This window comes from Rhinatrema bivittatum, chromosome 4 (assembly GCF_901001135.1).
Source record: "Rhinatrema bivittatum chromosome 4, aRhiBiv1.1, whole genome shotgun sequence".
In the NCBI taxonomy this organism is placed as follows: Eukaryota; Metazoa; Chordata; class Amphibia; order Gymnophiona; family Rhinatrematidae; genus Rhinatrema; species Rhinatrema bivittatum.
Window position 1 is genome coordinate 251,323,813 of NC_042618.1, and position 24,811 is coordinate 251,348,623.

Sequence of the window (24,811 nt, forward strand, 5' to 3'; positions counted from 1 at the left end):
GCATCCACAAATTGGAGGACCTCCAGCATTTTGTATCTGGAGTCTACTTTAGTGAGGAGCTGGAAGGGAACCAACTCCACCATGGCTTGGACAGGAGGGGATCGATGTCTCTCTTCTGGAGGAGAAGGCTTGGAGGGTAGGTTCTTGGAATCATCTGAGGAGGATACAGAAACCTCGTCCCCCCACGGCTCATAAGGGGCATCATCATTGCTCACATCATTCAGAGACACTGGTGGGGGAGCTCTGACAGTGCTCTTGGGCCATAGCACCGGGGGCACCAAGAGCCCTGAGGGCACCGAGGGCACCAGAGGCACCGCAGACATCAGCAGCACCGAGGGTGTTGATGGACCCAGCAGTTCGGCCAATACCGGCCATGAGGTTGGCCTTGGAAAAGGAAACACTGGCCCAGAGGGCCCTCTGATTGAGGTTGCCCTGGTGTCTCCCATGGCAGCAAGAGCTCCCGGGACACCAGTACAGGCTGCACTTTCACGGAACCGAGGAGCAAGACCAACTGCTCCAGCAATAGTGCCAGCATCAATGGTGCCAGCTCCAGTGGTGGTAAATGCCCTGAAGGGGCTGGTGGCTCGATACCTTGTAGGGCTTGGCTGACCGCTAACCACACTCTGAGCTCCATCTCCTCCTCAAATGCTGCCAATGACAGGACAACCTGAGGAGGAGGAGGCATGACCTGGTCCCCATACGAGCCCTGCGGGACACTGGTACCCGGCACCGGAATTGGTGGGGATCACCTTGGGCCCTCTGCCTCAATGCAGGGCGACACCTCCTTGGCACAGAGCCACTTCAGTAGCACATGGGTCAGTGCCGGTGCCGGTGCCTTCCTAAGCCTGGAGGTAAGTCTGTTACTACGGCCAGACTTACCTCTGTCAGGGACAGGGCTCTTTCTTTGGCAGGCCCAGTTCTTGGGAATACGTTACCGACTGATCTGAGACTCCAGAGTGATATGAAGGAATTTAAGAAAGCTTTAAAAACCTGGTTATATGCAGACGCTTTCTCAGCAGATACCAGTTAAAACTTGCTCTTGTTATCTTATGCTTGTTAATTTCTTTTAAACTGTAATAGGTTATTGTATTAGTTATACGTAAAACCTAGTTTTATTTAATTCTGTACATGCTATTGTAGTTAGTTTTTAGTTTTTTATAAGTGTTTTATGCTATTATGCCTTATTGTATTTTATGTCTGATTTTATTATGATGCAGTGTACACCGGTGTGAAGGTTTACACCAACATCGGTTTAGGAAAAATAAATAAATAAATAAATAAATGACGGTGACCGATACCGCTGCTTCCTCAGCTTTCCACGATGCTTGGCCCAGTCTTTCCCCGGCACCGAGGGAGATGGCGATGACCTGGACCTAGAATGGGAAGAAATGTAAAGAGGCTAATCCCCAACACCTAACGCAAGCTGAGGAACCGGCGGAGGAGAAGATAGAGCAGGACCGGTGACTACCTGGTCCCCCTTATCCCGAGGCGTTGACACCCCCTGACGCCGAGGTCAAAGGCTCAGACTTCCTGCGGCAAAACAATTTTTCCAAGGTGCACATGGTGACCTTTGGGGGTCATCGGCACAGAATGCCCCCAGGCACAAAATGCAGACCTCATGAGGGTCTGTAATGGATATAGTCTAGGGGGACTTGGGGCATCGGCGGAAACCAGACGACGACATGAAAAAATCTAACCGATGGGTGGTCGATGGCCAGCGGCCACCGGACAGCACTGTCGGTAAACGACCGCAAAGAACAGGTAATTTACCGCAACACGCTCTAACTAATGCCGGGAAAGATCGAGGGATCCAGTGAGGTAAAAAGAACAAGAAAACTCAGACATGGCAGTTTTCCAAAGAAAAACCAGTGCAAGCTCCACATCTGTGAAACGATAGCTCCACAGAAAAGAAGAGACTGGAGGGACCCCGCGTAGACACATGGATAGTGGCATGCTGGGCATGCTCAGTGTGCCAAAGTTTCTAGAAACTTTGACAAAAGTTTTCTGTGCCGGCCTTCATCTGATGATGCCACCCACCTTTCACGGTGGCGCTATTTGGTGCGAAAGCCGGCAGCGAAGACACCGCGGTGGTGCGAAGGCTGCAGGCTTTCGCAGGCCCGCGCCCCCTCATTTTCGCTGGATTCATAATTCTGTGATGAATGATGAATCCATGCCAAAGTTAGCTGGATACACCTATCAGCAAAGTTAACCCGGATTTCAGTGGCTCGGCAACAGCTAAACCATTTAGAGCCTGATTCACTAAGCATTTTTCCTATACACAGAGGGGCAGATTTTTAAAAAATACGCGAGCGCGTACTTTTGTTCGCACACCAGGCGCGAACAAAAGTACGCTGGATTTTATAAGATATGCGCGTAGCCGCGCGTATCTTATAAAATCCGCACAAATGTGCACCCCCTTGCGCGTGCCGAGCCCAGCGCGGCCTGCCTGTTCCCTGCCTGCCTGCCTGTTCCCTCCGAGGCCGCTCCGATTTCGGAGCGGCCTCGGAGGGAACTTTTCTTCGCTCTCCCCCCACCTTTCCCTACCTACCTAACCCACCCCCTGGCCCTATCTAAACCCCCCCCCCACCTTTGTCGGCAAAGTTACGCCTGCTGAAAGCAGGCGTAACTTTGCGCGCGTCGGCCGGCAGCCCCGCTCCGTCCTCCAGTCCCAGGGGCTGGTCCGGAGGCCTCTACCACGCCCCCGGGCCGGCACCACGCCCCCGGGCCCGCCCCCGAAATGCCGCGGCACGCCCCCAAAATGCCGCATCGTTTCGGGAACGCCCCCGGACACGCCCCCTCCCTCCCCTTTTCGAAAGCCCCGGGACTTACGCGCGTCCCAGGGCTTTGCGCGTGCCGGCAGCCTGTGCAAAATAGGCGCGCCGGCGCGCAAGGGCCCTGCGCGCGTAAATCCAGAAGGATTTACGCGAGTGGGCCTTTTAAAATCCGCCCCAGAATGAGAGGAAAGCTTTTCAGTTATCCTTCTAAACAGCTTTTGAATATCTATCCCACTTTTTATTTTTACTAACTTCCTAAACAAAACCACATTTATTTAGACCACAAAAATATCTTTTCCAGCAAATGGTTACACATGGCAATTAGTGTTCAAGCATTGTTATACAGCCCACAGTGTATAAAGCACAACAGTTTTACTGTCTCTAATAAAGGGCCATTCCACAAGCTTGATTGTCATGATGATCATTGCTTTTATGGATGTAGTTATTTAGTCCAAAAACCGCTGCAAGCATTCTGAGGCTTGGGCTAGAACAGCAATTTGGGGAAACCATGGCACATCTGAGGTCCACAAACCTTTTGAAGAACTGTAGCGCTCTTTTGTGAGAGCTTTTAGACTTTGCTGGACTGTCTCTCCTTGCTGTCATTGCAACCTCAGCCAGGATTGCCACCACTCTCACTCTCTGCCTCAAACCCCCACCCTATCCCCACACACAAACATATGATCACCAAAGGAAACCAGTTTACTGGGGTGCTTGATGCAAATGAACAATTTTGCAGCTGGTACACTTTGTCAGGTGCAATCCTTACAGAAATTACACAGCCATAGAAATCTGGTGCACTAGGGAATCCTTTCCTCTAAATTCTCTTTTAGAGATTCTCACAACTCTAGGACTTTCCCTATGTTGGTACATGAATCAGTCATGTGCAGATCTCTGACTTTCAGCAGCTGAAAATTCTCCTGAACAGTTACAGATGAATTCCTGCTGACTCTCCTTTAAGCAGAAGATTTGCAAACCTGCCAGTCCTTCCTCTGACTCCAGCCTGAACACTGCTTCTTAGAATCTACAAGATAATCTTCAGTGTAGTCTGGGATTAAATCCACCTTCACCACTAATCACCACCTCTGATCCTCTCAATCTCAGGATTCTCTCGGACCCCAAAAGGATTCCAAAAATCTTAGAGACCCGAGAACTCCGCTCTTGATTCCCAGCCTTTTCCCTAGAAGAGATGAGAACAAGGAGCTAAAGTGGGCTCCTCAGTTTTATAGAAAGCTCTCCCTAGCACTGGGGAATGGCTTCTAACTCTACACCCTTTTAAAATGACTACATCACCCTCCAGTACCTGTGACGACACTGAAGCAAAGAGTAAGGGATAATTCTGAGAAAGCCTTACACATGTTTGCAGCAAGGAGCTGAGCCATGAGAGTGACTGCTCAATTTAGTGTGTACACACTAGTTTTATCGCGGCCTCATGCTACTTAGTGCACAGATGCTATCTGGTCATCAGTTTAATATGAAAACACCATGGTAATGAGCTTATTAATATTACTGTGATATTTGCAAAAGTACGTTAAATTTACCTTGGCCTGTTGTCAAGATAAATGTAACTACACCTTTTAGAAGCATAGTTAACTGTAGTAAGTTAATAGGTTAACTAGTGGGGGAAGGTGGTGTCCTCCTTGGCATTCTCTCTTCCTCAGTCAAACTACCCTTCCTGAGTGCCTCCCTCCTGAGACAAGCTCTTACCCTCCACCCAAGTGTCTCCACCACTTCCTCTCAACACGTCAAGCATCCCCTTCTACCCTTCCCCTCCCCAGGACCAAGGAAGCAGAAGGAGGGGCAGGAGGAAAAGAACAATCTTCCCAGCTCCTTTGCTGTTCCTGTCTTTAACTGAATGGCAGTTTTGCCCCTTTCTAGTTTGAACTGCATGTTGCATGTGCATGTGGGTCAAACTGCAAGCTGGCAAAACTACCATTCAATCAAAGACCAGCAAAGTAACAGGAGCCAGATAGGTGTGGCTATTAGCTCTCCTTCTCTTGCTTCCCCCAGACCTGGGGAGTAGATGGGTTAAGCCCTGGATTTGTCAATAGGCATCCATTATGCCCGTGCCTAGGGCAGCAAACATTTAGGGGCAGCAGGCTGGCTAAGATTTGCCACCTTTGAGCTCTGCTGAATCTCATTCAGCAGAGAACAGCCCTCTACTACCCTTACAGGAGTTGGAAGAATGAAAGTACCGAAAAAATGCCTAGGGGCAGACAAATTCCTAAATCTGTCCCTGATAGGTTGTGGACGTCTGTGAGCGAAGGAATCTGTCTGGTAGCATTCGAGGGGATGAGGAGAATGGAGGGCAGGTTAGACTTAACTTAAAGACAGGCTAAAGAGTGCCCACATTGGTGCTTCCCCCAACACCCACCCCCTTTACTGAATCACCTGCAGCTTGCACAAACCGGGCCCACATCCCAAACCTGTTTTGTATGAGCTGCAAGGATAACACAGATTATGGGGGTGTTAGAATGGCCACTGTGTAGCTGCATTAAAATTGCATTGTTAAAAACAATCTTATTTGTGTTTTGGATACCATGTTACACTACAATTTAACACATTATTTTGAAACTGACAGGTAGCACATGTTACCTGACAAATTTAACATGGCTTAGTAGAGACCCCTTAGAGGTAGATAGATCCTCTTTCATTTCGATACAATGAAAATTGTTTCCTGGATATCACTGCTGAGGAAGAAATGATGAGGTCCATATTCAGCACCACTTAGCCGTTTAAGTTTTGACTTATCCGGCTATGTGGTGAAAGTTGAATAGCTGCTTAGGATCAGCAGTTGCCACTTAGCTGGATAACTACTTATCTGGCTAAACAGCTGACTAAATGGTGGGCAGGGACGTAACTGAGACATGTTGAGTTAGCTGGATAAGTTATCTGGTTAACTCCAGTATTCAGAGTTAGCCAAATAATTTATCCGGCTAACTCTGATTGTGCTGAAGATGTGTCCTAAAGTTAGCCAGATAGACTTATCTGGCTAACTTTTTAGGTAGCTGAGTGTATTCAGTGGTGCAGTCGTGCCATTGAATATCCAGGCTAAGGGAGTCATTTATCAAAATGCTATAAGGCGTTTTTGCATGTGAAAAGTGCCATTAACGCATGCAATAAGCCCTTAATGCATGGGATAGCACCATAATGTATGGTGTGATGCAAATCCAAAAAAGAGGAGGAGTGGGTTAACCATTTTGCAAAGTCCTATCACATGGCTTTAATGCTAATTTTAGGTACACCTTTTTCAGTGGTGTTTTGCTTCATTGCATTTTGTGATGTGTTCTCAAAGGTGAGAGAGAGAGAGAGAGCCTAACCCCTAGATAGGTATTTATATCTCTATGAGAGGACCACCTAGTGTTTAGGTATTAGTGTAGGGGTTAGGCGCCACTTTGACATTGAAAGTGAGACATACAAACAGAGCAGTGCTCTCTTGTGAAGATTTGATGACCCTCGGAGTGAGGAAACTTACCCACAGATGAGGTTTGTGCAATGTTCTCTCAACCTAGCTTGATGTTACCCAGGTAGAGAGTCCATCAAGCTAGGTTGAGAGAACATTGCACAAATATCATCTTTGAGTGAGTTTCCTCACTCCGAGGTTCATCAAATCTTCACAAGAGAGCACTGTTCTGTTCGTACATCTCACTTTGAATGTCAAAGTGGCCCCTAACCCCTACAGTAATACCTAAACCTCACCTCGAGTTATTAGGTGGGCCTCCCATAGAGCTATAAATACCTATCTAGGGTTAGGGCACTATAGCTAGGTTTGTTCACTCTCTCTCTCTCTTTCTCTCTCCTCTTCCACCCCTTAGTGGCCCTAAGCATAAAGCACACCCCCTTTTCTATCACAGGCAATATTTAGTGCATTTTGATAAAGCCAGGCCTAAGTTAGCCAGATAGGTTTATCCAACTAACTAGCTCGGCTGGATAGCAGCTGAATATGGACCTCAAAGTTTCTAAAGTCCAGTTTGAAATCTGGCATTTACAGACAGTTGCCAATAATCAAATAGCTGATTAAAAACAATTGGATAGAGATGTGCACAGGAAAAGATCTTGATATGTTTCAAATTTTTAAGATTTTGAGGGCCTATTTTACTTCAGCTCAAACTCCAAATGAAAAAACTGATGTACAGTATGGGTATTGGTGATGATTGTATGAATGGCCCAAAATTCTTCTGTAATTTGTTGGTTAAGTGGTATCTATTCAAAGACTTTGGATCATTTTATATAGATTATCAATATGGTTCAATTAGTAAGATAATGGATATGATGACAGAGCTACACACTGTGGAAAAGTGCTAATCCAGCGATTCTGACTCAATACAATGTATATTTTATATTCCTTGAATGATCATAGATTCAGAACTGTTATGCAGTCTGAACAAGGTTGGATTAAGTGGATATCTAGTCTTCTTTCAGCCCAACCAACTAGATATCATGTAATATAACTTTAAAATGTAGCTAGCAGAGAGATACAGGAAATATTCCATGGAAGAGGATTCTACCATTGCAGGGCAATCAGAATGAATGGTTGTCAGAAAAATTTGCGGTAAGCATTGTCAGACAGAGATTTGTCCTTTGAAGAAATGAGTGGGCAATAAAAGACAGGTACCCGGGGCATAAAGTCCAAGTCCAATAACTGAATGGCACAAATTATTTTAAAACATTGAATCTGGTTCCGTTCTTCACTTCAGCTAGTACAGAGTATCCACAGCTGGAATAAAATCAGTTATCAGAGGCAGAAAAGCAAGTACGCTTACCGTAAATGGTGTTTTCCATAGATAGCAGGATGCATTAACCATGCTGTCTATGACGTCCTCCGGGGCAGCCTAGGCAGAGCTTCACAAAGATCATAGAGCTTTGGCTCTGTGCGGCTGCAAGTCCTTTCCCATGCAGCACCATCTTCTCTCTGCAGTCTATAATGCAGCTTATCCAGCGAAGCATAGAACTCAGAGGCTGCCCAGGGAAGTGGGTGGGTCAGCATTGTTAGCTTCGGGGACCCTTGGGCCGATCGGAACCGAAGGATGAAATTTTGCGAGGGTTCGCAGCAGTGGTCCCGACCGGGAGGCGGCAGAGGCAGACTCGTGGATGACCGGAGGGAGAACCACGGAAGGCCCTATGCGACCAAGGGCTCCGGAGGGAATGAAGAGAAGGTGAGACTGGCCTGGTGGAAGAAGATCTTCGCCCTGGAAGCCGGTACTCCCCCGAGAGGAGCTCGTAAGAGTCCAGCCGCTGGGACTTAGGAGATTCACCCTGGAAGCCGGTGTCCCCCCAGGAGGAGCCCGTAGGGACCCGGCCGCTGGGACTTAGGAGGGTCCTTGGAGATGGAGTCTTGAAGGAGTCCTAGGTCGAGAGCCAGAGGGACGTCGCTCACCAGTCCAAAGTCGTGCACCAGAGAATCACCGCTTGCCAGGCCAGAGTCAGGAACCAGAGAAACACCGTAAGCCAATCCGAGTCAGGAACCAGAGAATCACGAAGACGAAACAGGAACACCGCAACTGGAACAGGGACACCCTGGGAACCTTGTTGCAAGGCAATGGGATCTGTAAAGTAGCCCTGCTTAAGTAGCTGCAGGGCTACTTAAGCAGGGCTACTTTAGCCCTGCTTAAGTAGCCCTGCAGCGTCTGACGTCACCCGAGGGAGGAACCAGGTTTTCCCGCACTGGCCCCTTTAAATTCGGAGCTGGGACGCACGCGTGCGCCTAGGGGGTGGAGCCAGCCGCGGCGAGACGCCGGCTGCTCCGACGGAACGGGAGCGTGGCGGCAGGAGAGGGTGCAGGCCCGGGCGAGATGTGCACACGTCAGGAGCGCAGCGGCAGGAGTCCCCGGAGGCCCGGGGAGGGCGGACAGGGCCTGGAAGCATGACGAGGTAGGCGGCGATCCCGGGGCCGACCCGGGACCGCAACAAGCCTGGCTAAGCAAAGACCAGAGTTTTACAGTTCAAAAACACAGACTTTGAGGAAATGGGGAAGTACCTAGAAGAAGAACTAAATGGATGGGAAAATGAGAGAGATGTGGATCAACAGTGGACCAATCTAAAAGGAGCAATCGCCAAGGCAACTGCTCTATATGTTAGAAATGTAAAGAAAAGCAAAAGAAAAATGAAACCTATCTGGTTCTCAAAGGAGGTGGCTGACAAAATTAAAGCTAAAAGAACTGCATACAAGAAATACAAAAGATCCCAAAGGGAGGAGCACAAAGAAGAATATCTGATTCAACTGAGGGAGACTAAGAAATTAATCAAGTTGGCAAAAAGTCAAGCAGAAGAGAGGATTGCCAAGGAGATAAAATATGGTGACAAAACATTTTTCAGATACATCAGCGAAAAGAGAAAAGTCCAAAGTGGTATAGTGAAATTGAAAGGTGGAAATGATCAATGTGTGGAGGGAGACGAAGAAATGGCAGAAATATTAAACGAATACTTCAGCTCTGTGTTCACTAAAGAAGACCCTGGAGAAGGACCATCTCTACACAACAAGAAACTGGAGGGAAGCGGAACAGAGGAAAATCCATTTACAGTAGATAATGTATGGGAAGAGCTAAAGAATCTGAAAGTGGACAAAGCCATGGGGCCTGATGGGATTCATCCAAGGATACTGAGGGAGCTCAGAGATGTGCTGGCGGGACTGCTGTGCGACCTGTTCAATAGATCCCTAGAAACGGGAGTGGTGCCGAGTGATTGGAGAAGAGCGGTGGTGGTCCCGCTTCACAAGAGTGGGAACAGAGAGGAGGCTGGTAACTACAGACCGGTTAGCCTCACTTCAGTGGTGGGAAAAGTAATGGAGTCACTGTTGAAAGAGAGAATAGTGAACTATCTACAATCGGGAGAATTGATGGACCAGAGGCAGCATGGATTCACCAGAGGAAGATCCTGTCAGACAAATCTAATTGACTTTTTTGACTGGGTAACCAAGGAATTAGATAGAGGAAGAGCACTCGATATCATATACTTGGATTTCAGCAAAGCTTTTGATACGGTTCCGCACAGGAGACTGGTGAATAAAACGAGAAGCTTGGGAGTGAGTGCCGAGGTGGTGACCTGGATTGCAAATTGGTTGACGGACAGAAGACAATGTGTGATGGTAAATGGAACCTTCTCTGAAGAGAGAGCGGTTTTAAGTGGTGTACTGCAAGGATCGGTGTTGGGACCGGTCCTGTTCAATATCTTTGTGAGTGTCATTGCGGACGAGATAGAAGGTAAGGTTTGTCTTTTTGCGGATGACACTAAGATCTGCAACAGAGTGGACACGCCGGAAGGAGTGGAGAGAATGAGACGGGATCTAAGGAAACTGGAAGAGTGGTCGAAGATATGGCAGCTGAGATTCAATGCCAAGAAGTGCAAAGTCATGCATATGGGGAGTGGAAATCCGAATGAACTGTATTCGATGGGGGGGGAAAGGCTGATGTGCATGGAGCAGGAGAGGGACCTTGGGGTGATGGTGTCTAATGATCTGAAGTCGGCGAAACAAGGCGACAAGGCGATAGCTAAAGCCAGAAGAATGCTGGGCTGCATAGAGAGAGGAATATCGAGTAAGAAAAGGGAAGTGATTATTCCCTTGTACAGGTCCTTGGTGAGGCCTCACCTGGAGTACTGTGTTCAGTTCTGGAGACCGTACCTTCAAAAAGACAAAGACAAGATGGAGGCGGTACAGAGAAGGGCGACCAGGAAGGTGGAGGATCTTCATCGGATGACGTACGAGGAGAGATTGAAGAATCTAAATATGTACACCCTGGAGGAAAGGAGGAGCAGAGGTGATATGATACAGACTTTCAGATACTTGAAAGGTGTTAATGATCAAAAGACAACGACAAACCTTTTCCGAAGGAAAAAAATCAGCAGAACCAGGGGTCACGATTTGAAGCTCCAGGGTGGAAGATTCAGAACCAATGTCAGGAAGTATTTCTTCACAGAGAGGGTGGTGGATGCCTGGAATGCCCTTCCGGAGGATGTGGTGAAGACCAAAACTGTGAAGACCAAAACTGTTTATCCCACGCCCCTTCAAAGGGGCGTGGGATAAACACTGTGGATCCATAAAGTCAAGAGGCTGCCAATGAAGAGTGGGTGACTCGCCAGAATGATGGCTACTGCCTGGAGTCAATACCCTTATTAAATAAACATACACAGGCTTACTGTGACTCCAACATCGCTCTAAGCTTCAACAGCAAGAGGAAATGTGGAAAAAAGGATTCACACTCACAAAGAGGGGAGTAGCTGGCTTGTTACGGCGGTTACTACCCCAAATCAAATAAGCCTGATACTTCACTTTCGATGCATATACAGCATAGTTCTCTGATTCAACAGCAGGGGAGAAGAAAAACTGATACTTCACACATCCAGCAGAGCTCTCTGCTTCAACGGCAGGGGAGAAGAAAAGAGGGTTCGCACTCACAAAGCGGGGAGTAGCTGGCTTGTTACGGCGGTTACTACCCCAAACCAAATGTGCCTGATACTTCACTTTCGATGCATATCCAGCATGGCTCTCTGCTTCAACGGCATGGGAGAAGACTTATACTTCACGCATATCCAGCATAGCTCCCTGCTTCAACGGCAGGGGAGAAGGAAAAACAACCAATAAGGGCTGTATAACATAGTCTGGGTAAAACAAATAAGCATGGGTGCAGCTTGCTTATTGCGGCGGCTTCTACCCCTAACTAATCAAGCTAGATATTTCACTTGGATACAGCTCCATCACTGCTCTCTACATTAAAGGTGGGGGTGGAAGGGAAATGGAACCAAGAGCTAAGAGAAACAGATAAGTATGAGAGAAAAAATGTGTGAAGCTTGCTGGGCAGACTAGATGGGCCATTTGGTCTTCTTCTGCCGTCATTTCTATGTTTCTATGTTTCTATGTTAGTTCATCCTGCTATCTATGGAAAATACCGTTTACGGTAAGCAAACTTGCTTTTTTCCCCAACAATAAGCAGGCTGAATTAGCCATGCTGTCTGGGAGTCCCCTACTAAGGGTTGTGAGCACAGACTGAAGACAAAGAGATGGGACATAATAGGGTCCCGCCATCCTGGATTGTCACTGTGCGCTCAACCCACCCTTGTTGTGATCAGTCTCACTATCTTGTCGCTGATTGTAGCACTGCCAAGCCCAGCGCTGCATCCAAAGAGGCCTGCTGATCAATATAGGAATGAGATGTGAAAGTATGCAGAGATGACCACGTGGCAGCTTTTCAAATGTTTAGCAAAGGAACTTTGCAGAGATGAATTACCGAAGCTGCTACTGCTCTTACTTGATGAGCCTTTGGCATGCCAGAAAGGTTCGCAGTTCACTTGGTGTAGCAGAAGTGAATGCACCAAGAAATCCAATTGGATAGAGTCCATTTGGCCACCAGGAGGCCCAGTGCATTCGGATTAAAGGAAACAAACAGCTGAGAAGCCCACTTCTCGGAATGTGTCCTACATTTATAGTAAGCTAAGGCTCTCTTACAGTCCAATGTATGGAGTAGCCGTTCCCTCTTGCTCCCATGCGGTTTTGGGAAGAACGTCGGCAATTTTTTGGGCTGATTAAGGTGGAAGGCCGACACACAACCTTGGGTAAAAATGAGGGATGTGTTTGAAAGGTTCCCTTCTTATGGTGATACAGGGAGTAGTGAACCAATGCCTGTAGCTCACTGACTCTTCTTGCCAAGGTTACCGCAACCAGGAAGAGTACCTTCCAAATTAGAAACTTTATATGGCTGCTATGCAGCAGTTTGAAGGGAGGAAGCATGAGCTGTCCCAGTACTAGGTTGAGGTCCCATTGAACAGGCAGTTTTGTCAAAGGCGGTCTTAAACACAAGATCCTTTTCATAAATTGGGAGACCAGCAGGTGGTTTGACACCGGAAGTCTGTTGCACAGGTGATGATACACCACGATAGCCCTCACATGGACCCGCACAGATGCTGTTGCCAGACTCGCCTGAGGGAATTGAGGTACTCCAGCAGAAACTCTGGGGAGCAAGAGAAGGGGTCTATGGCTCTGCCCCACATCAGGCCGAGTATTGGTGCTACTTGCCTTGATAGTTTCTCCTGGTAGAAGTTTTTCTGGATGACACCAAAACGTCCTGGACGTCTGTTGGCAAGCACAAGTGGCTCAATATTCTCCTTTCAACTTCCAAGCAGTGAGATGCAGCGAGGAGTTCATGGGGTGAAGGAGGGTGCCACTTTCTTGAGTTAAGAGATCCCTGCTGTCACCTAGGGGAATAAGATGGGCAATGGAGAGTCGAACTAGATAGGCATACCAAGGTTGTATGGGCCAAGCTGCAGTGATAAGAATGAGGTCTGTGACATCCACAATACACTTCTGGACTGTCCTGGAAATTAGTGGAATTGGGGGGTAAGCGTAAAACAGTCCTCTCGTCTATGGTATGAGAAATGCATCCTGGGCTAATCGCTCCTTGCTGGGGTAGATTGATCAGAACTTCCTCACTTTCCTGTTGTGTACTGTCACAAAGAGGTCCATGCAAGGAAGACCCCATGTCTCAAAGAATTCGTTCGCAACGTCTTCGTGAAGAGCCCATTCATGCGGATGAAAAATTCTGCTTAATCTGTCGGCTGTTTTGTTTGCCACGCCCGGATGATAGTCACCTGGAGGGAGACAGATTGTTCTTCTACTCGCTCCAGGATCTGGACCACTTTGCACAAGATCCAGGAACCAGACCCTCCTTTCTTGTTTATATAGAAAATGGCTACCTGATTGTCCATGTGGATCATGACATTTTTTCCCCGCAGGAAGTTTCCAAATGTGTGGAGAGCATTCTTTATCACTCTGAGCTCCAACAGGTTTATCTGCTGAGTTCCTTCCCATACAGACCACAATCCTTGTGTCTGTACATGCTCCAGATGGGCTCCCCAGCCCTTGGTTAAGGCATCTGTGGTAATTACCAGTTGATGGGTGGGGCATGGAATGGTGCTCATTTCGTGAGATCCTGCTCCATAACTGGGGTCAGACGTATGCTCTTGGAAAGTGGTTTTGAGACTTGAGTCCATTGTGCCTTTAGACCCCATTGAAGGCGGCACATGTGCAGACAAGTTTGCGGTACTACATATATCGCTGCTGCCATGTGGCCCAGGAAGGTTAGGATCTGGTGGGCTGAGGGGCATGTACAACCTTTCAATTGCAAGGCCAGATTGCGAAGGGTGTGGGCTCTGTCTGATGGGAGGAATGCCTTCCCCACAATGGTATTTATCTTGGCCCCAGTGAACTGCAGGGTTTGCCTGGGTTGAAAGCTGGATTTTTCATAGTTGATGATGAGCCCCAGCCCTTCCAGGTTTCTAGGTTGAACTGTAGAGTGGTGGGCTTCAGTGCCAAAAGTAACCAATCATCCAGGTATGGAAATAGTTGTATTCCCTTCCTTCTTAAATGAGCTATTACTACCGCTAAACACTTCATGAAGACCCTCGGTGCAGACGATAGCCCAAAGGGGAGGATTTTGTACTAGCAATGACGCATATTGACTTGAAAACATAGATAGCGCCAGGAGTGGAGCATCAAAATATGGAAGTATGCATCCTTGAGATCCAGTGAGCACATCCAATTGTTGGGTTGTAAGAAGGGTAGAATCAACTTGAGAGACGTCATTTTGAACTTCTCCTTCCAAAGAAATTTGTTCAGAGCCCACAGGACCAGTATTGGTGGAGCCCTCTGGACCTTTTGGGAATGAGGGAGTAGAATCCTTTGCCCAGTTTGTGCTGAGGCACCAGCTGAACCGCTCGGTGATACATAAGATTGTTTACTACCTCCTGCAGCAGATGACCATACATACAGGACTGAGGGGCATGCACTAAGTATGAATGGATAGGACTGGCTTAAACCTTAAACCTGATGCTAGGGACCGGACTGCCACATTCTGTTCTTTCAGCTGGGAGATTGTCTTACTCAGTTTGTCTCCGAATAAATTATTGCCCTTACATGGGAGGTCTGCTAACTTTTCATTCATGTCCTCCCAGATAGCACTGGCTCGCAATCAGGCCAGTCTTTGGGCTGCTAAGGCCCCTGATGAAGTGTGGGCAGATGTCTTGAAGACTTGATAAATCATGCGTAGAAGATGTCGCAAGCCCTCCTCCAGGTCGAAGAATGGTTTTGTCATTGCATCCGATGAGGTGGACACAAGATGGGGTTTCAGGGACTGCAAGCATTCCTACAGGTACTGCATGATGTAAAACCGATGCTTTTGGATTTTTGCATTCAGCATACCCACTTGGAAGTCTCTCTTTCCAAAGTCATCCAAATCTTGCAGTCCCAACCCGGAGGGGTATTCGCGTGAAGGCGGGTCTTCTTTGAGCACTTCATGGCCGATTCAACCACCACTGAGGCGTGCAGAAGCTGGACAATGCCATAGTATGGTGATTGCCTCAGTTTTCCTGGAGGTTGGCTTACCAGAGAAGGGGGTCTCCCAGGCCTTCGCCATTACCGAATCCAAAACTGTGTGGGATGGCAAGGCAAGAGGTATGGCTGGGACATCAAATATCTTCAGAATTCCCAACACCTCTGCTCGTGGATCTGGAACTTTCTTGTCTCAATGTTCAGGCGAGTTCCCACTTTTCTACAAACATTTAGTAGGAAAGGTCCTCTGATGGCAAGTATGGTTCTGACTGCTCCTCCGGTGGGTCTAATGGGATCCCTGTCAAGGAACCTGGTGAGGATGAAGGGGAGTTCTCTGGACCCATATCTGGTTGCTGAGAAAAGTGAGGGCATGGGCTCAGAGGCTCTTGTGCTGGGCTGTACTCTCTCAAAGGCAGAGACGGGGACCCACCAAGTGGTGAGAGGCCTACCAGAGCAGGGATAGATGGCTGCTCCTTTTGTTCTTCGAAGAAAGTGAAGAATTGTGACAGGATTTGAGATATCTGTGAAATGGCTTGTGACGCAAGCTCCCCCTTGCCAGGGTTGGAACTCTAGCTCTTCAGACCATGAAGTGAAGCCCAGTAAGATGTCTGAGTCAGAACCCCTTGGGCAGTGTGCTGGCTGATCCATTTTGTTAGATTTCTTATGTCTCTTCTGCAAGGGCTCCTGCAGGTGAGGGGAATTCCTCTTTATTTTGGATACAGAAGACATGTCCAAGTAAACTCTCTCTGAGGAGTTAGAGGAACCAGTGGAAAGCTGTTCAGAGAGAGGCTCCACTTCCAAGAATCCAAGTTCAGCCATCTCCTTTGGAGAAAAAATGACCTGAGGGTCCACACCTGGTTGTGACTTTTGGGGAATCTTGCGAGAAGTTTTGCCCAGTGATTGATGACTCTGGCATGACTCTGATGCTTTCTGCATTGTATATGTCAATGACGCCTGCACCTGTGCCGGTGATTGCATCATGCTGTGTTTAGCCTGCGTCAAATCGCTCAACACACATCAATGTCACTTCGATGCATCAGAGGACCCTGACATATCCTTGCTTTGGGCATCTGGATGCTTCGTCTTTGACACATGCATTGCATCGGTGGTCATCGGTGCCTGAGGATCGCAGTGCTTCAACACTGGCGTCGTTCCTATAATGCTGGCCGACGCAGTCTTGTGTGAGGGTTTTTGCAGTGCAACTCCCGAAGCCTGTTGTTTTGCCAAAACATGAGGACATGTGGGCACTTTGGGAGGTTGACCCACTTGACTTGGCCTTGTCTCCAGTGGCCCAAGTTAGGAGGCCCTCTTAGGCTTGTCCAAGTGATCCATATGGGGCCCCGTGAGGAGAGGCCAATAGCTGCTCCGACGATGGGGCTTAGGACCCCGAAATCTCCTCCTTCAGCACTCACTGGTGCTGGGCCCAGGGCAACATTAGACTGCAGTCCTGGCAAGAGAACTGATTGTGCTCCAGTCCCAAACAAAGATAAAAATAATTATACCTGTCGGTGACAGATATAGTCTTCCCACACTGGCAATATTTAAAGCCAGGCAGCTTCAGAGCCATTTTTTTGCACTTAAAAGTGCTTTTCTGAGGAAAAAATTGGAAAAGTACTGAAGAGGAACAAGTTCCACGTGCAGCCTGCAGCACAGAAAAAAAAAGACTGAAGAGAGAAGATGGCGCCGCACAGGAAAGGACACACAGCCGCACAGAAGCAAAGCTCTGTGATCTTTGTGAAACTCTGCCTAGGCCATCCAGGAGGATATCCTAGACAGCATGGTTAATTCAGCCTGCTTATTGACGGGAAAATGCTAGCAATTATATTCTTCACTAGCTGTAGATGTCAATTGAAACTTACAAATAAACCAAAGGGTACCAAATCCTGTGGAAGAGTTTTGGCATAGGTATAAAATGAGAGAAATTATTTTGAAACTAGAACCCATGGTGTAAATTCTGGCAATAATCTGGGTTATTGAAAATATATGTTGCATTGTTTCCAATTAAAAGAAACCACACAACTGAACATCAAAGTTAAGGACTGTCTGTGGGAGGGATAGGCAAACTTAAAAAAAATACAAATTTGTGAACTAGTTTGATGAACCCACAAGAAGTTCACAGATTTAACAAAATAGCTCAGCAAACTGAAGAACCAACCTCAAATTTTCTCCACATCTCTAGTGACTATAGACATCTATGCATAGTTCTAACCAGTTCTGTCAAGACACCTGATTGGTCAAAATTCAACTGACTGTGGTTCTGAGCACACAACATTGCAAACATGTTAACTTAGATTAACAGAGAGAAATTGCATTTAGGTATAGTCATACATTATGAAATGTACCTAGGACAGCAAAGTAGGTAACAACTTTGCTGTTTTTTGCAACAGCTTCATGCCATGAAAGAAAGAAGCTTCTTACTGAAATTAAATTTCAACAGATGTTTCTGAAATTGTACCATTACCAATCTCCCAAATATGTTACAATGAATTGAAAACATGCAGATAGTTTGACATAGCATCTGGATTCAACAATGGTTTCCAAACTGTCTTTTCATTGACCAGATAACCTACCATATCTTAAAGATTTACTATTCTCATCACTTACTCCAAGAACAGCATGGCAACTGTGCCAAAAAGGAGAAAGTTGAATTTCAGCTATTTTTCCCAGACAACTGAAGGATGATATCCAACTATAAAAAAGAATAAATTTGTCAGTAAAATATTACCTACAGAAGAATCAGTATATTCTATTATTACCTTTGGAAAATAGGTGGAATATGCCTACTCTGAAATGTGTAGCTGTCTTTGGAACAACAGACTTTTGGCCTGATTTACTAAGCTTTTTCTCTTTAGATACATAACAAGAGAAAAACCTTAGTAAATCAGAAGCTTTGATCTGTTTAGCAGTAAACTTGAATCTTGGATGCAAAATCCCAGGTCTATGAAACTGTCTACTATTTTAAACAAAGTAACTGACCTGTTCGTATGAGAAAAATTGTGATGCTTGATAGGAGGCAAGTATTGTACCAATCTCTACTCTTTAGCACTGTATAGCAATTCTGCAAAGCAAGATGAGGCCTCTTCCACTTGTTCCATGAATTCTATCCAAGTGTCTAAAACAGCTGAACGTCTTTGTCAAAACCTTGATATTCCTGAACGAACATACATGGAAGAAAGACGAAGAGATACTAGAACACAGAAGAACAGAGAAATAGGGAAAGTATAAAAAGATTTCCATCTTCTCAAAAACACTGATGTACTGAAACATCCAAAAGTCCAGGAAACAACCTGAAGGTTCCAAACATCATCTAGAGTGGTAATGAACCCTCCCATCAATGAACATGAAATACGAAAATTTTCAACAAAGAAATTAACAGCTGGTCTGCTATAAGTAGAATGGAATATTAAATAAATCAATAAATATGGTGCTCATACAAAGACAGGCAATCACTCTTAGAACATACATCTAAACAATCCACTAAATGACAGAGCTCCTTACTGAATAAAGCCAATTATTTATCTTAACACCCATATCCCCCATAAGTCTTTGAATCTCTGGTAAGACATCAAAGACCGTTACCTCATCAATGATACAATTAGAGAAAAGAGCATTCTATAGCTGGCTCTTGTAATCATGAAAACCTTTGCATGTTTATAATATTTCATCAAAGACCATGTGCACCTTCTGTTCGATGGCTGGATCTGTGAATAGCAGTGAGATCTGTTCCCTATGATAGAACAGAAAACTGTTGGACATGAATTTTGCTAGAAAAAAAACTGCCGTACTCTAAAGCTGGACTTGCAATATTATGTAATTGGATTTCTGCAATATAAGCTAGACTTGTAATTATTGATTACATAATGGCAGAAGTCTTAAATCTGCCATTTATTAGCAAGTCCTTATTCCACTGTGTATTGCTGTTTGACCTAGATTCTTCACTGAATTCTATTGACTGTACAGGCCACTGAGTTCCTGGTCCCTGTTCTGTTCATTATACTGCTGACATTCCTGTTCCTGGCTTTTCTGCTCCAAATGCTCCCTTTCTACCCATCCATCCAACCTTATCCTAAACACATGGATTGATAAGTACTAAGCAATGCCTATTCTATAGTTCTATACACCATTTCAATTTACAATAAAGTCCCATCCTGGTACAAGACTTTTAATAGAATATAATGAATAAACAGCATAAATGATATGATATATTCATAGTAATGGTTCTTAAAATATGACTAATTTTGTCCTATAAGTGTACCAAAAACAAATAGATCAGAATATATCATTTCAGCCTCATGGTGCAGGTTAGGAGACAATTACCAGGTTTTAACCATGCTGCATACAACAGATCAGTTAACAATGAAGGAAAGGCAAGATAGTCTGATACCTATAAATTTGGCTGTGATATACTAGATCCCATAGTATATTATCTCCCAAACTCAGACATCAGAAAAAAAAATACTGTCATTACAGCATCTCCCCACGCCAGGGAACAAGAAACAGCTTTATTCTGATGTCAGCAAACCCCAGCTCCAGACATCAGATAACAGCCACTCTTATCACTGCAAGGACTTCCAGCTTCAGCCACCAGGTAACAACTTTGCTGTCTTTGCAGCAGCTTCCAGCTCCAGTTCCCAGACACCAGCTTCACTCCTCTTGCAACAACTCCACGTTCCAAACAGGACAGGACTGCATCCTTTTCAAGCCAACGCCAGTGGCAGCACCAAACTCCAGTCCTCCAGAAGCAGCTTCACCTCTATTGCACCAGCTTCCAAGCACAAGCAGCACAAGACAGCATGGTTCTCATCACAGCACCTCCCATCTCCAGACACTGGATCAGAACTACTCTTTTGGTGCAACAACATCCAGAACTTGGCAGCAGAAAGCATTCTTCAGTTTCACTGCAGCACCTCTCAGGACCAGAGACCCAGTTCCTCTCACTGCAGCACCTCTCAGGACCAGAGACCCAGTTCCTCTCACTGCAGCACCTCTCTACTCCAGACAAAAAGGTAACCACTACCCCCTTGCTGCAACAACTTCCAGGTCTATGCAGCGGCAAAGCAGCTTGAGTCTCAGTGCAGCAGCTCCCAAATCCATGTACCAGGTAAAAAACACACTTTCCACATCAGAACAAGCCCACATGAACAGCTTGTCTCACTGCAGCAAATCTCTACTCTGAAAATACCATTTAGCAGTGTGTGATAGTTACCATAAACAACAGTTTTTATTAAACATTATTCTAATGTTACAGTAAATGAAGCATATTACATATTTTCCCTATCATTTATTTTTTATTCTTATGCATAGCTAGATAACTTTTGGGTACCGACATCTGCAGAAGATACTGCAGTGCTGGAAACGTCAAACTTCAAATGCGTTGCTAGGCAGAATGTTGGTCCACTGCAAGCAATCCACAAAGGGAAGAGATTTAAGGCATCTTGCAGGAAGAGCAGATAGGAAGCTAACAGCATCACCCTCCAGTGCTTGTATATTTATTTTGACAGATACAAAATAGTTCTGGAAGCTTGCATCCGAAAACATTAGTTGGTCTAATGCAAGTATCATCTCTATCCAGCTGTTTTATTGTTGGGTTTTTTTTATTATTAAAAAAAAAAATTCTGTCCATGAAGTAAAACAAAAAGTAGCATGCAGCAGTTCTGTAAAAGGACTGGTCTTCAAGCATTTTTGCTGCATTTAGCATCATAATTTACGGTTGGAATTTAAGGCTTTGCCGTTTTCCATAGTGATGTGTTGGACAGGCTCTTTGGGGGTTCCCAGGAGTTCCTTGTTAAATTCTTTTATGAGAAAAAAGACTGAATGGCACGTAGTTGTGAGAGCCACTTGTTAAGAAATTGGCAGCACATCAGTAATTTTATACAGAGTGTAAATGTGGGAGAAGTTCTATTTAACAAGAGTAATGATTTATCTGAGGGTACAGGATCATATTAATATTGCAGGTAGCCTTTAACTGCATCTTTTATGAAGCCTTAATCCAAGACATATGTGCACATACATGCATATGCAGGTTACGAATTTTGCAGAATAAAGTTTATGGAGGCTCATATTCAAAGGGGTTTTTTGGGTAACTTTTAAGAACTGTTTGCTGCTATTTATTTAATGTTTAAGCTACCTGTGCAAATCCCAAGGTTTACATTTCCAGCCCCTCTAAATTGATAATTTTTTTTCCAGGTATGTCATTGGCCAGATACAATTTTTCTGGATAAATCAGGGGTGTTCTGGGTCAGGGCTAAGTTATCAAGATTTCTTATCTGGATAAGTCTGGTTGTATCAAACAGCAGTCCTAAAGTTATCTGGATACATGTACTCAAATAACTTGAAAAATTCTTTTGGGCCAGTAACCCCAATATTACCTGTCCAACACCCAAAATTCTTTATAAAATAGTCAAGGCATAAGGCCCAATCCCTCAAAATAAAAAAAAATAAAAAAACAAAGTCTTGGCATTTGGAGCCTGAAAAACCTTCAACCCCCTGATATTACAATGTAAGTGCTTGCTTCAGACCTCCTACCCCACCCAGAACTAACCGCTAAGGCAGACCAGAGCAGTAGAGTCGTACCACTCCAGATCCATTGGTGTAGCTCTGGCAGCAACGCTGGTTACTGCCTGAGCAATACTAGAGGTGGCCAGAGTGGTATGACTCCACCACTCTGGCTGGCTTTGGAGTATTGCAAGGTTGCTGGAGGGATGGAAGGGCTCAGGATGGGGTCCAGAGCCATGCACTTAAATTTTAATATCTGGGGGGGGGGGGGGGGGGTAAGGAGCTGGGACTGCTATGTTTCTTTATATTGGGAATGATGGGGCAGTGGATCCGACCCTACATCCTGACTTATTATGGGAGCTGGAGAGCAGTTAGGGGGTTTGGGCCTACTGGCCTCAAAGAGGTTTTGTGTTTATTTATTACTTAGCCAGCTATATTCTGAATATAGCCAGTTAATTTTAAAGTTATCCGGGTACATGTACCCGGATAACTTTATCTATGTATATTCAGTTAGATGACAAAAGTTATCCAAGTAAGTTATCCAGATAACTTTAGCTGACTATATTCAGCAGGATACTTGTCCCACTGAATATTTGGCTAAAGTTATCTGGAGAAATTTACCAGATGACTTTGCTGTTCACTATCCTATTGAATATGGACCTCATAATATTTCTGTTTAAAACAGAATATTTTGCTTACACCATATTGGTGTATACACATATATAGGTCAACAAATTATGTGCAAGCAAGACATTCTATTATTAAAAAAAACCATTTTCCCTGTACATACCAGGATCATTCCAGACGATGGGTTATGTGCCCTGTCCAGCAGATGGAGTCAGAAAAAGATTTCTGGGGAAGGTGCTACATTACCTCACCACCCTCGTCATCATCCCCAGTATCTTTCTGACTCCAGCAGATGCGGGTTGTGGAACTTGGGTTCCCCACAACTTTACCTTCATTATTAATTGTTCTCTCATTTTTCTTTAAGGGATCAAGTAAAAAGTTCTTCTTATTTTATAGCTAATTTCTTTATTTAGGAAAAGTTTAAAAAAAAAAAAAAATTCTTTTGAGGGAAATTGGTTGCAGTAACGGTTTGTTACCTCACCAGGGCTTCCTGACAAGCCTCTTTTCTCTCTCTTTTCTACTCTCTCTCCGTTTCTGTTTGGCTGGGGTAAGTGTCTCTTTTTTGAATTTAATTTTCAGGTTACCTCAGCGCTTTTTCGTCGACGTTTTCGACGGAGGGTGCATGCTGGTGGTCCAGCCTCTCCCCCACTTTCTCCCCTCCTCCCCCCACAACGCTATCTAGTCGACCCGCGGTCCCGCGAAGTACATTCCCCGGGACCGCCGGCTGCCGGGAAGGAGATACCCCGGCGGTTTTTCTCGGGTCGGCAGGGGGGAGTTTTTTCTCTTCATTTCTCGCAGCCATCTCAGCGCGAGGCTATTCTTGCCGCGCTTGCTCGCCCCTCCCCCCCTCTCCCTTCATTGTTTTTCAATGCCGCGCCCGGCGGCCTGTGTAATTTGCGGCCGGCAGGGAGCTAAAATCGTCAGGGAGGGGCGTTGCTCGGGCTGCCTCCCCGATGGGGAAACATGTCCGACTGAGGGGGACACCGAGGGAATGGTGGACCGCGACTCAAGAAAAAGACAGGCCCCGTTCCCGCTCAGCACAGAAACGGCAGCTATTTTAATGTCAGACTCGGAAGCGGGGTTATCAGAGGAGGACTCCCCGATTATTTCAGCACTCCCTTCGAGAACCCAGCGGACCTCAGCAGAACCCAGTCACCGGGAGGGTGAGGCCTCAGGGGCCCCCTCCGGAGGATTTTCTGCTTTTTCACCGGAGTTTGTTGTTTTGATGCACAAAGCTTTCCTTCATTTCAGGGATGCTTTTTCGGACTTTTCTGTTCCCCCTCCACCAAAGTTGGCCCGCCTTTCATCATTGCAGGGGGAGTCCCCCTCTCAAGGGACTTCCTCTCCTTCTGGTGCTCCACCTCAGCCTCCCAAGGATCCCTCAGCTGTACCTCCACCACCGGTCTCCTGCTCAGGGGGGGACCCTCCGGGAGATCCTTCTGGAGATGATTCCACTTTGCTTTCTCATCTGGAGGGAGATGATCCAAGGATCCTACGTATTTTCCAATCGGAGGAATTAGAGGACCTGATTCCTCATATTTTGACGGAAATGGACATCGACCCCCCACCTGAACCGGTTGGACCACAACCAAACGTCAGGAAAGGTGACCCTCTCCTTGCGGGCTTAAGGCCTTTGGCCAAGGCTTTTCCCACTCACCCTTCTTTTCTACAACTCATTTCCCGTGAGTGGGATACTCCTGAGGCAACCCTCAGAGTTAGTAGAGCTATGGAAAAGCTCTACCCACTCCCACAGGATTTTCTGGACATCCTCAAAGTTCCCGCCGTGGACTCGGCAGTATCAGCAGTGACCAAACACACTACCATACCGGTCACGGGAGGTACGGCTCTGAAAGACACTCAGGATAGAAAATTGGAAGTCTTTCTCAAAAGGATTTTTGAAGTTTCCGCACTAGGTATGCGAGCGTCCATTTGCAGTGCTCTTGCTCAGAGAGCAGGTCTGCGCTGGGTACAGCAGTTGCTTACCTCGCAGGAGTTACCAGATGCTGAGGCCTTACAGGCGGATCGACTGGAGGCCGTGATGGCATATGGGGCGGATGCCTTTTATGACCTACTCAGAGTCCTCGCCCGTTCCATGGTAGCGGCAGTCTCAGCTCGACGTCTCCTCTGGCTGCGAAACTGGTCTGCGGACGCATCCTCTAAAACGCGCCTGGGATCCCTTCCCTTCAAGGGTAAGTTTCTTTTTGGGGAAGTTTTGGATCAGATCATTAAATCTTTGAATGAGAATTCAGTGCATAAGCTTCCGGAAGATCGTCCACGATCCTCAAGGTTTTCTTACTCTTCTTCCAGATCTCGATACAGGAATCAGCGTAGGACACGTAACACTCGTCAACAAGCTCCTCGGAACCCATCCTCTCGTTCAGGTTCCTGGAACCGGCCCTTTCGAGGGCGCCGTCCCGGCAGGGAGGGTCAGGGACGGGGTTCCTCTAATTCCTCCTCCTTCAAGACAAACCAATGATGCCAGTCGGACCCACGACCCGGTTCCCCGGCTGGGGGGCCGGATCTCTCTCTTTTACAGCGAGTGGGTCCAAATTACATCGGACCAGTGGGTCCTGGATATTCTAAAGAACGGCTACGCATTGGA

General features: G+C 46.2%; 1 protein-coding gene across 1 annotated transcript in view; it reads left to right on the forward strand.

Moving 5' to 3' along the window:
• The window catches only part of BICD1 (BICD cargo adaptor 1), a 396,445-nt gene extending 376,182 nt beyond the window's left edge, over nucleotides 1–20,263 (forward strand). The window contains exon 8 of the mRNA XM_029597485.1: nucleotides 19,558–20,263. Coding sequence (XP_029453345.1) covers nucleotides 19,558–20,263 — 706 coding nt within the window. The remainder of the gene's footprint in view (nucleotides 1–19,557) is intronic.
• The last annotated feature ends 4,548 nt before the right edge of the window (nucleotides 20,264–24,811 follow it).